Source organism: Pithys albifrons, chromosome 1, assembly GCF_047495875.1.
Source record: "Pithys albifrons albifrons isolate INPA30051 chromosome 1, PitAlb_v1, whole genome shotgun sequence".
Classification (NCBI taxonomy): Eukaryota; Metazoa; Chordata; class Aves; order Passeriformes; family Thamnophilidae; genus Pithys; species Pithys albifrons.
In genome coordinates this window covers 121,833,095-121,845,300 of record NC_092458.1, presented here as the reverse complement: position 1 = coordinate 121,845,300, position 12,206 = coordinate 121,833,095, and the positions used below count along the sequence as shown (strand labels likewise).

Sequence of the window (12,206 nt, the reverse complement as noted above, 5' to 3'; positions counted from 1 at the left end):
TGAAAACAGGATGTCAGCTTTTGTCAGAAAAGATCACAAGAGGTTTGAGGGTGTTTTTTATTTTAGCTGCCTCTTTCTCTCTCTCATTTTCTTCCTCCCTCCCTCCCTCATGCCCTCCTCCCACCTCTGAGTTTCTGTCACAGTCTGCACAGGGCAGGGGAAGAGCAGAGGAGATGGCGGTGGCAGAGACACAGCTGTACGCCAAGGTGTCCAACAAGCACAGGAGCAAAAGCACCTCTGCCCTCCTCGAGTCCCTCCTCACCAAAGGATTCCCGGCTCATATCGCGTGAGTAATTCATTCACCTGCCTCTGCACAGTGAGATTTAAAGATATGAGGCATTTCCCATAAAATCCTGACGAGAGGTAGCTGGCTTTTTTTGATCAGGAGAATGTGCCGCTCCTGGGGGTAATTTCCCAATACAGAGATCAGACCTGTCTTGCTTGAATTTCATGTAGAGCAGTGTGTGTTGCTCATAGAGCAAAACAAACCTGCTCAGTATCCATTTCTATAAATATATCTAAAATATAAAAATATATCTAAAGTATATCCAAAGATGTGCACCCTTCCATGTCCTAAGTCTGAGACGCTTCACAACAATTTAAGAAGTTGACCATAGTTTGTTCTTGGATACAACCTCTCTCATTTTTTTCTGTGGGTGTAATTTCTATCCAATTTTTTCTGTGGATGTGATTTCTAACCATTTTTTTTTGGGAGGGGCCTGTCAAAGGTCTCTTTCTGGATGTAGTTTGAACGTTTCCAGCTGGAAAGTGATTTAAAAGATTAAGCTTTCCTTAACAAGATGCTACCTAAGTCTGTCAATTTTTTTGTCTTGAATCAGGCTCTTGTTCCAAAAATTCTTGTTCTACCTAGAAAATGTAATAGTAAAGAATATATTCTTGGTTACCACAATGGATGAGAGATTAACTGGCGGCAAGTAACTAAGTCAATAAAAAAGAAATATGGTGGTCACTCCTCCCCCAAGTGTATTTCTTGTTGGACAGCAAAGTTTTTGGGAGGATTTTCCAACTTCTGAAGGGCAAGTATGGACATTTTGGTTCAAACTGTTCTGATTATTTAAATGTTGAAGAACTCACAGAAATATTTTAGAAGGGAAAGCAGTATCTCCCTTTTAACTGAAAACTAAGTAAGTTGGAAAGGCTCCATTTGTAAGTGTTGCTTTTTTAGGAACAGCTGTGTTAGTAACAACATCAGAGGGGCCCAGAACTGTGGGTGCCTTGTCCCAGCTATGCACAGTGGAATTTTAGGTGTGGGTGGAAAATCTGGCTCATCATTTCTTTAGTGATACTGTAACTTTGGTCACCCCTAAGGAAGGGATAGTTCTTTAATTTTGTGTCCTGTATGTGATGTTTTTCAAATCTGCTTCGAAACACTTTCTGCTGTTACTGAGATGGTTTTGTGCTTCCCAGGTCAAAAGCAAGAAGCAGTGGCAGAAGTACTGTACAATTGACCTAAAATGACAAAATGTCCAAAAGCAATTTTTAAAATAAAATTTATTCCCTTTTATTGACTTTAGGAGCTTTGAAATTTTTATTGCATTTTTATAAACCCTTCTAGCTATCTCTGTTGTTCCCGCTGAATTGAACCATAAATGAAAGTATTGAACAGTTTCTTTTGAGATGTCCTGGCCTGAGAAACATGAGGCAGGTTGGAAGTACTATGAAATCTTTCACAATGTAGAACCAACAAGCCAAAGCAACATTTCCCCAAAGAACAAAACTGAAATATGTGGGGATCAAGCCAAGCACAGGATCAATAGATTTGGCCTCCCTTTCGGGCTTACAGAGGATGGAACTGTGCCAGCAGTTTCTGTTTTAGGGAAGAGACAGTTTATTCTCACTGTAAATTTATTTTTAATCTGCTTTCAACAGAGGTTTTCAATGGTTTATTCCTACTCTATATCTAAGAGAAAATGGTACTTGCAGAATTTATTCTTTGCATTATCTTTCAATCTTCACTGCTCATCTTTGAAGTGCAGGATGTCTAGTCACAGCCTAATGCACTCCTAGTGCCAAGGGCTCTTAAACCCTGATGGAAATCATGCCACAGCCAACACATATGATGAGACAAAAGGTGTGGACAGCTATGGAGAGGAGTACAAGAGAAAAACAAGATACCACCGAGCAGTTCATGGCCTCAGGTCTCATTTGTCTTACTATATTTATGATTTTTAAGGCCCTGTGCTAGAGAGAAGCTGAAGTCAAGTTCCATTTTGGCTTCAGGTCTGCTTGCACAGAGCTTGTCTCTGACTAGCAGGAGCAGCATGGCACAAAGTGGTAAAACACTCACTTTGAGGTGCAGTGAGTGGTTAACAAAGCCTGGCATCATTGGCCAGGTGGCAGCAGGCACTGGCACCTCAACAGGATAGAGCAGGAAGGGAGTGACAAAGTGAAGAGAGTGACAAAAACACGGGTTGTTTGTGTTTGATGTGATGGAGAAGGAGGGCTTGGCAGAGGCACGGAAAGGAAACATGCACTGTTCAGTCACAGAGGACTCAGGGTAGTTTTAGAGCAGCTAACTCGTGCTTTTGAAATGATGTGGGCATGGGAGTTGATTTACTTTATGGGGAAGAAAGGTAGAAGGTAAAGTTTGAGCGGAAAGGCTCACCTTGGCCCTCATCCATGATAAGCCTCCACTAGGAAGCCAGGCTTGGTTGCATACAAATGTTTTTAGCAAGCCCATGTGTAGTTTCAACACCAAAGAGAGGACAGAAGACTCAGAGGAAGCATCAAGGATGAGCCTGAGTCCAGCAGCTCAAAGCACCCACTGCGCTGCTGGTGCGTGTTTGGGTAGCACAGGAATGGACAGAGAACAAAAATGTGAGGAGGCAAAATGGTTCAAGGCCCTCAGGACCCAGTGGCCACAAAAAAGGGTCTCAAGAGAAAAGAGATGAGCAGATGCCAAGTAATTCAGTGGGGGTTTTGTCCCCTGTCTCTTCTTGCCTTTCATGTCTCTTCTGAGAAGTCTGTAAGTGGTTTCAGGTCTGGAAATTGGGTTCATAGATACAGACGCTGCTTAAACACTGGAATCCTTCCCCCATCACCTACTATTTAGTCACAAATATTTATTCATATGAAGCATATTGCTGACATATTAAAAGCTCTAGTGAGAAAAGGAAATGTGAATCAAATCTGACCCCAGAAAATGAAAGTTGCATTAGCAGAGGGAAATGTGAGATTTTCTCCTTCATCTTGGACTGAGCTGGTGGCTTAAATCTGGCTCCCTGCTGGCCTATGGCAATTCCTCAGTCCAGATTTCAAACACCACTATTTTTTGCTTAGTTTGTCTGTTGGGACTTGGGCCTGGCATCTTGAATCAGAACTTTTTTCCTATGAACCAAGAAAACTCTACTCTTACACTGCATGGATGGATGGATTTCCTAACCCTAAGGAAATCCACACAATCATGAGGGCTGCTCAGGAAACACCACCAGAACACAAACATCCTGTGGAAAGGACAGGTACCAGCCTTCAAGGAATTGAAGTGGAAAAACTTCCTGGAACACTTCAAGAACATTAAAACTTGCCAGGAAAAACCTGGTTGCAAGAGGTTCTGCCTGTGCTGGAAAACAGACTTGGCTACCACAGTCACTAAACGCCTTTACTTTCTAGGAATTTTCTTTCTCTTATTCTGAGGAATCAATTTTGTGTTTTTTCTAGGCAAAAAGCCTTGGTTGCTACTGGACAAAAGACAATAGAAGATGCAGCAAAATGGTAAGTATGTGTGATTTCTAAGGAGTGTTTTGCATTAAACCTGGTGAAAAATCCTCAGTTATGTGTGATCCTGTCACTGAATCTGAAGTTAGCTGCCAGAAAAGAAAACCAAAACAAAACCAAAACCTTGCATCTGACTTTTTTTTTTTTTTTTGCATTTATTTCACTGAGAAAGAGAACTATTTCTGTTTGCACTTGTTCTGGGAAGCTTGCAGAAGGTCCAAGGTAAATTAGAAAGCAGGGGAGGAAAGGGTGCAGAAGCAGCTATTTTACCCATCACTGGGGTTACAAACAGAGACAGTAACAACACAAGGTTAAACACAAGGGAAAGAGAAAGGCTCAGCTTTCAAACTGAGCTGAAAGGCTGATGGTCAGAGGGAGGTATTATGAGAATCAAAATCACTTGTTGGTTTGAACCCCACGAAGTTTCCCCCCCCTTTACCATGACTCTCATGGAGTATTTATATGTAATTTATGTGCTGTTAATTGATTTTTTTTGCTTTAATTCACCTTCAAATTAAGTCAAGTCTTTCCTTGCACTTTCTTCTGTTTTTTGTTTTGTCATTTTTTTTTCCTTTGGTTTGGTTACTTTTTTCTTCTTTTTTTTTTTCTTTTGTGAAAAGCCAAAGAAGCCGTTTGAGAATGGCATGTTCTTTCCAATGAATTTTTTTCAGGGATGCTACCACACTTTCCAACAATTACTCCTAATCCAACAGCTGCAAAGACAAACATACAGCATGTGAAGGACAAGGTGAAGGACATCAACACACAGCATATGAGTTTGTGACCTTTGCTTGTGCATTTTCTGATTGGTCTTGTTTGCTTTTCTTAGGGCAAAATAAAAAGTCTCTTCTTGAGTATTTTTTTAATCTTTGGTTAATTTTAATTCTGCCATTCTTAACATGTTCTACCCATTGCCTTTTTTCTCCTCTAGTCCTCTGTTTCCAGTTATGAAAAGGGAGGGCAGGGAACAAATCACTTAAAAAAGTTGGGGTGTTGTTGTCTAATTTTCAGACATTGATAGAAGCAAAGGTACATAATAAAATGTAAAGTGCATACACAAAAAAAAAGCAGGAAAAATGCCCATTCTCTATTAATATTTCAGAGAGAAAAATTTTAAAGAGCTTTTACTTCAGCTTTTCATTTATAAGAAAAGAGTAAAATTGTATGTCCTTTTTCTGATCTCTGATATGGATGCCTTCAACCACAGCAAACAAGAGCAAGAATTGCACACACTTACTCTCAGCGATATGCTCTCGATTTCAGGTTGCATTTCCACTGCAATGACCCCTCTCTGGATGACCCAATCCCTCAGGAATATGCCCTTTATTTGTGTCCCACTGGCTGTCTGCTCAACCGCCTGCAGGAGTTTTGGAAGGAGAGCAAGCGCCAGTGTGGGAAAAACAGAGCCCACGAGGTCTTTCCACACATCACCCTCTGTGACTTCTTCACGGTGAGGCACAAAAGATGTGCAAGGGGCAAATGTCAGCTGGGTGGTATTTGGTGGGACTGGGCCACCTGCTGGTGTCTGACACCAGAACTTCTTGGTGATCAAATGCATGACTCAGGTCCAGGTGTGCTTGCTCAGTGTTTGAGTGGGGGTTTTGGGGGTGGCTCAGTGACACTGATCAGCTAGAGCAACCCTGCACAGTCCAGGCTACTCTCAGGCTTTAGGAACTGTGTCCATTTTTCATGGATCCAGGATGTTAAACCATCCAGCAGGGATACTGTTATCATAGGATGCAGACAACTTATCTTGCATGTGGGAATCTCAGGGAAAGCTCTGCCTTCCCCAGAGAGCCCCATCATGGCTATGGTGGCATATCTCAGATTTTGCCCTTTCTTTTGAAGCTGAAGATTTTTGTGAAAGAGAGAGAAGTAGAATGCACAGGGATGGAAGGGGACCCAGATTGGACTCCAAGAGTACAACTGAGTTACTTTGTCAATAATTTAACATGGAAGTTTTGCTCCTGAGCTAAACTCCTGGTGGGCTATTTACTGGTTCTAGAGATGCTGCTGTCCTCCTGCTGTATGCTGGGTAACCCTCTAGAGAGCTTCCCAGCAGAGCTGCTTCTCCTGCCTATGGGAATGTGCCAGCATCAGGAAAGTACAGCAAAGAGTCACCGGCCTGGCAAAACTCTGAAGCCACCTGGAATCCAGTTTTCACGTGCTGATGGTGCAGCTGCAGCTGAGATGTGCTGAAACAGGCATGAGCTGGAGCAGCTGGACAAAAATTAATCTGTTAATCACACTTTAATGTGAAACCATGCCAAGAAGTTTAGACAGTGAACATAAGAAGTTCTGTTGCAAAACATTGAATGGTACTCCATGGCCATTAAACACAATTACACAGAACAAAAATGATTCATTAATAAACAATGCCATGCTTTTGGAAGGTGTCAGGTCTAAAGGCCTCTCTGGAGGAGACAACTGCATTGCAACCCTCTCCTTGTACATCTCTGCCCCGTTCCAGGTAGCATATTTCCAGGGATAAATGTACCCTCTGGGACTGTTCTCTGCTCCCTGGGTGTCAGCAAGAACTGACCGGGGCACCACACAGGCAGAAAGGGAGACTCACTGACCTGGCTCCCACCTCCTTTCCCTGACCTGTCCCCTCCTGTTTTCTGGATTCCCATGTCTTTTGTGGCTCCCAAAGCTGACAGGCACAGGAGAAGCCCTGTTGTTTTGTGGCACTTGCCCTGGTGCAGGGTGCCCTCTGCCCCTATCCCTCCACTCCCAGTCTTCTCAGTGTCCTCTGCATCCCCTCCTCCCTGTGGCCTGAATGGCACAAATGCCATCTTTGTCTCTTCACTTCTTATATTGCTTAACTGCCACTTTTTCAAGGAAGCTTGGCTCTGTACAATCCTCTGATCTGCAGTGGTTGTAGCATTATGCACCATATTGACAAAAATGCCTTAGGAATTTTGCTGGGTGTGCTGCTCAGCATCTGAGATCCTGGAGTTTTAGCAGGAGCGATTTCAGCAAAGGACTGTAGCATAACAATAACACAAATTATTACTTAGAATTGAAGAGGGAAATAATGATCCCTGTCTCATTTCAGACAGGTTACTGCACACCTGTCAAATGGTAAAATCTTCCTACTCAGGCTAGATACACCTCAGGTTGAAGGCTCCATCTCCTGTTATAGAACAGGGACACTGTGCTGATCAAACTGCATGATATTACTGATTTTAATGCCAGGCATTCCAGGCAAGTACATAGGTATTTTGTGTTTCCCAAGAAGTTTAATGCCCCATAGTTTTCTGACAGTACTGAATGACAGAAGCTACAATACTGGCTGTTGAGCTGGTGGGTAAAACCTGCTCCTCCTCTGTTTGTTTTCAGTGTGAAGACCAAAAAGTGGAATTATTATATGACACCCTAAAGCGAGTTGGTGACAGCTTTTCCCAGTGCTTCCCACCATCCATTTCCCTAACACTACATGCATCTCCCAGCTACCTTGGCTTCTTCATTGATGACAGTCATGCCAGTGTCCTCAAAGACTTAGCTCTGGCGTTCTCATCAGAGGCTTCAGCCCTGGCAGGTAGGACCAACACCAGAGGGAAAATGGGTGGGTCGTAGCACAAATGGTGCTTTCCTGTGTCTCCAGCTTAGCTGATGTTTTACTGCCAGCAAGAGCCCTTTCCTCATACAGATTTGGAGGCACAGTGGCTACAGGTTCATGTTTTAGACTTTGAAGACAGTGCTTTTGTCTAGAAGCTGAAATGATTGTCTCTGCCTAATACCCAGTCCAGTGATATTCCAAGAGGAATTCAAACCCTGATCATTTTTCTCCTCCCAGATGAAGCCAGGAGGCAAATCCAGTCTACATTTGTGAGTTGTTTTGGCATGATTAAACCCATGCCACTCTTCAAAACCATTATTCACAAACGTAGTAGTAGAGCTACTCTACTACTAGTTACTATGGTGTTGATACAGAGAAATGAAATGTGAACAATTCAGATCTGTATGGACTCTATGAAACAGAAACAGCTACCAGCAAAGAACGATCGGAGACACAGCTGTTGCTGAGTGGTAGGAAGGAAACACTCCCCAAGAGTTCTCAGCAACTCCCCAGAAGTTTCTCATGAGAACTCTTCAAGTTTCTCACAGGACTCCGAAGATGTACCTGAAAACAGTCAGGATGTTTTCATCAAAACACTGGACTTGTGAGATATGGACTATAACCAATTAGAATTGTAGATTCATGGTGTGAGATTCAATTTAGCCAATTAGTATGTAGCTTTGGCCCTATATAAACCATTTACAGTGTATTAAAAGATGGCATTCACTTGATCACATTGGTCTGTACTTGGTATCCTTGATCCTCTGTGAAATATTGTTTACTTTACTTTGGTATTTCCTGCATCCTGCAGGATAAAACAAGACGAGCTTTAAATGACCTGTGTTTCTATGTTGTGATGTGATTGTTTCATCCCTAGACTGCCAAGTGAAGCCCTGCCTGAAGCAGTTCCACCTCACCTTGGCTCACAAGTTCTATCCTCACCATCAGAAGACTTTGGAACAATTGGCCAAATGCATTAACCCACAGGAGCCCTGCCAGTGGGTGGCTGCTCTCTACTCACGGGACATGCGTTTTGTGCATTACCAGGTACTGTAATCACATTAATTTAAATTCCTTAGCTTGTGGTCAGACTCTTTGCTACAACCATCTTGTCTTTCCATCCTCAGAGAAAATCAGTGCATGCTCAGCACACTGTTTCAAAGACCATGGTTGTCCCAAGTGCCTTTTGGGGTTGAAAAACTGGACTTGTGAATCAGTAGACAATACCTTTATGGTAGGCTGCTCGACCTTCATGTCTCAAGATCTAATTCCAAACTCCATCTGAAAAAACTAATCTTACCATGAGATGAAAAAATAAAAGACACAGGAAATCATGATCATTGCATATTTGCTAGGATTTTTTCAGTTCACAGTTTCACACTAAAATTTCATTCAGCAAAAGTAGTTTTCTTGATTGTTCCAACTATAATGAAAACTGCACAGGCTCAGTTCTTGATGATTTTCTGCTTAACAGACTCTTAGTTAAAGCCAGTCAACATTTTTCCAGTTCTCATTTTCAAATTTAAATTATGGAATGGTGAACAGTTTTTTGTCAGATCAGCAAATTGCTTTGTCACGAGTCTCATATTGGATTTCAGTCACACTCAGTAGTCACAAAAACAGCCAATAGCACTCTTGCTACACTTGCATTCAAATCAGTCTGTGTCAGGTACAGGGGAAGAAAAAGTACTTTTATAAAAAACAAGTGCCTATTTTTACACATACTGCAAATGTGGTAGTGTCTTCCTTTTTCTCTGATGGAGTCCCAGTAAAGAGCACATCACAGAGTGGAAAATACAAAATGAACAAGCATCCCCTGAGCCACTGAGGCACGGGCAGCATCCTGACCCTGCTGCATGTCCCCTCCCCAGAGGCTGAGGGCCCTTTTCCAGTACAAGCCCCAGAACATTGATGAGCTCATGATCAATGCTGGAGATTTCATCTATGTTGACCCGACGCATCAGAGCGACGTGAGCGAAGGTTGGGTGATCGGGACCTCGCACCGCACTGGCTGCAGGGGGTTTCTTCCAGAGAACTACACTGAGAAGGCCCACGAGTCAGACACGTGGGTTAAGCACAGGTGAGGTGGGATTTTGGGGGTGTTGCTTTACATCCGCCACTTTGTTTTATTTTTTAAATGTTCCTCCTGGACGGGAGATGCGGACTGATGGGCGGGAGGTGGAGGCAACAGGGGCAAGGGAGAGGGCAGTCCTGAGGGTCTGGGTGGAATGCTGAGACACCTTCTGAAAGAAAAGAGATAGGACATGCACCCTCAGATACCCAGAGTTCAGAAGTTCAGCTGCTCAAAGGATGACCCCTGTTTGCTCCTGAACAACCTGAACACCCTAATGAATTTTAAAAGACCACTTTCTGACAGGCTGAACCTTCAGCCTGGCACTCTGCTTTCTTCTTTCTTCTCATTTCATGAGCTTTGAAAGTTAGGTTGAAATGAAACTACACAAATGTTGCTCCACCAGCTTGAGACCACCCCCTCCTTATTGATTTACCCTGCATCAGAAGGCACCTGCCTGGCTTCCTGCACTTCACTCTGCAGCTGATGGCACAGCTGATGCCACATGTAGATTAGAGCAGGTTGTTCTAAGCAGGGATGTTTAGGTGCACTTCTTGCTGAAACCTCAGAGACAGAGGCTTGAAGGTCCCACTTTACAGACTCACAGACTATTCTGAGTTGGAAGGGACTCACAAGGATCATCGAGTCCAACTCTTAAGTCAACGGCCCATACAGGGGATTGAACCCATGACCTTGGCATTATTACAACCAAGTTTTAACCAACTGAGCTAATCTCAGGGTCGCAGGGTTACACCCAATATGTGCCATTAGTTCATAATATTTTAACCTCATTTTTATGAGCTATATTCTAAATCAAGAGCAAAATAATGAAGTGGATTGCAAGTGTTCAAAAGAATTGAATGGAACATGAATCTTGACTTACAAGGGCCTGTAGACAACATTATTACTCAAAAATCTCTTATATTTGTGTGTGTGCTCATATATTTGTGTGTGTTGCTTCTGCTTTTTCTGCAGAGAATACATGTTTGGGACAGCTTCTGGATCCTCCCCTGAAACTGCAAGGGAATCTAATGTAAAGCTGAATGGAGAAACCCGTAATCCAAGCATGTCAAGGAGTATAACCAGTGTACCTCTTCAGGTAATTGTTTATTCCATTTTTTATGTTTGCCACATGCTTGTGCAGATATACTACTAATCAAAAGTAAATAGAATAGTAAATGCAATAGTATCTTTCTTTTCCTCCCTCAGATTTTCATGTTTTATACATATATATATATATATATATGTACACAAACATACACTCTCGTAGTATGTGGTATAGTATCATAAATATTTTGTACTGTATATGATGTATATTACTCTTGCTTTTTATAAAACTCTTTTTGTTCCTGTTATAATAGCACAACACATGAGTTTTCTGTGCAGGTTTCTCTGAGCACAGCCTTACTGGCAAACTCTGCAGAGGTGTAGAGGCAAGTCTGATAAGTGAGACACAGGCACAACTTCCTCAACTTTCATATGGGTTCAAGGCAGAGTAACTGTATCTGAATTAGGCTCACTGTTCAGTTTTGGTCTTATGTGCAGATTCCATGGATGTCATCTTGGTGGTTTCCATGGTTTCACATCACATTTAAATGTTTCATTTTCTTCTTTACTTTTTAAGATGTGTAGCTAATGCAAGAAACTGCCCAGAACAGGTAGCTGGAGTGGTTAACAGCACTAACAGGATTATATTTTTGTCCCAGTTTCAAAATCAACAGGTATCAATTTTTTCAGTGTTTGCCATGGGTCTTCTGGTAGAAAGAACAGAGCAAATAAAGACTCTGATTTTTACCTACAGCCCATTTGCACCTGCATTGCACTGTTGGCTCTGACTGTCAGGGGTGCCAAGACAGCCCTTTCCAGCACACTGACATGCTGCAGAAACCTCACTGAGCCTGCTGGCCCCACAGCCTCTCTTCCTGCTGTGCTGGGGAATAACCCCAGGTCTGTTTGTGTTATCACCAGAGAAACTTGAGGGCACCTTGAGGGAAATTCCATCCTGGGGCCTCCAGGACACTGTGAGTGTATGACTGTAAGACAGAAACTTCTGAACAAATCACACGTCCTTCCTCTGGCTCTTGGTTGCTCTTGGTCTCACTTATATGGGTCAGATCTGTGGCAGAGCCACCACTTGCCCTGAGGAATGTGTTGTGCAGATGGGCACCTCTCCAGTCTAGAATTTCCCTAGCCTCTGGGTTCCTCTCAAGCAGAAGAGGAAGACCACAAAACCTTGGTTTTAAACTGATCTTGTGGGGGTTGATTGGTGTTTGATGGCAGAAATGCAATGCTGTTTAACAGAACACATGAATATTAACGTCATATCACTCCTTAAGAATTCCCTTCTCTGCTGCTGAAGATGCACATTGCTGACCTCGGTGATGCAGCATTAATGCTTTTTTAAAGTTTTAAAGCCTTTGACCAGTTCCTTGTTATCTTCTTCTCTGTATTTAATGTGCATTGCATACTAACCCCTGACTACCTAGAATTTATTTGTAATTCCATGCAGTCTGAGTTAAAACAAGCAGCCTCATAGAAGACATGGGTTCACTGTTGGCTTGGCCACACAGTTAAGAAAATTAGAATACTCTTTTCATTATGAAAAGAAGGAGAAGCTTGGTGTTAGTCCTGGTGTAAGAAAGGGCATTACCACTTAAATCTTAGCTAGTTTTCCTTTTTTTTTTATATCAACTATATGATACAAACTAAAGTTGCAATTCCTTCCCACACTGCGATTGAAAGATCTGTTATCTGCACTATCTTCCACTAGAGCAAACATAGAGTTAAAGCCCAACCTGTAGCCCATGAGGGTCAGGGATCGGACCTTTGACAGGACAA

General features: G+C 42.5%; 1 protein-coding gene across 8 annotated transcripts in view; it reads left to right on the top strand.

Annotated features, from left to right (window-relative positions):
- The first annotated feature begins 112 nt into the window (after positions 1–112).
- Positions 113–12,206, top strand: part of UBASH3A (ubiquitin associated and SH3 domain containing A) — a 28,917-nt gene continuing 16,823 nt past the window's right edge. For all 8 annotated transcript variants that reach the window (XR_011698745.1, XR_011698746.1, XR_011698744.1 and 5 more), the window contains exons 1-7: positions 113–286; positions 3,679–3,732; positions 4,999–5,185; positions 7,078–7,276; positions 8,175–8,344; positions 9,169–9,377; positions 10,344–10,467. Coding sequence is in view for 4 of the 8 variants with exons in the window: in XM_071566403.1 (XP_071422504.1) it covers positions 174–286; positions 3,679–3,732; positions 4,999–5,185; positions 7,078–7,276; positions 8,175–8,344; positions 9,169–9,377; positions 10,344–10,467 (1,056 nt within the window). In the remaining 4 variants the exon portion in view is untranslated. The remainder of the gene's footprint in view (positions 287–3,678; positions 3,733–4,998; positions 5,186–7,077; positions 7,277–8,174; positions 8,345–9,168; positions 9,378–10,343; positions 10,468–12,206) is intronic.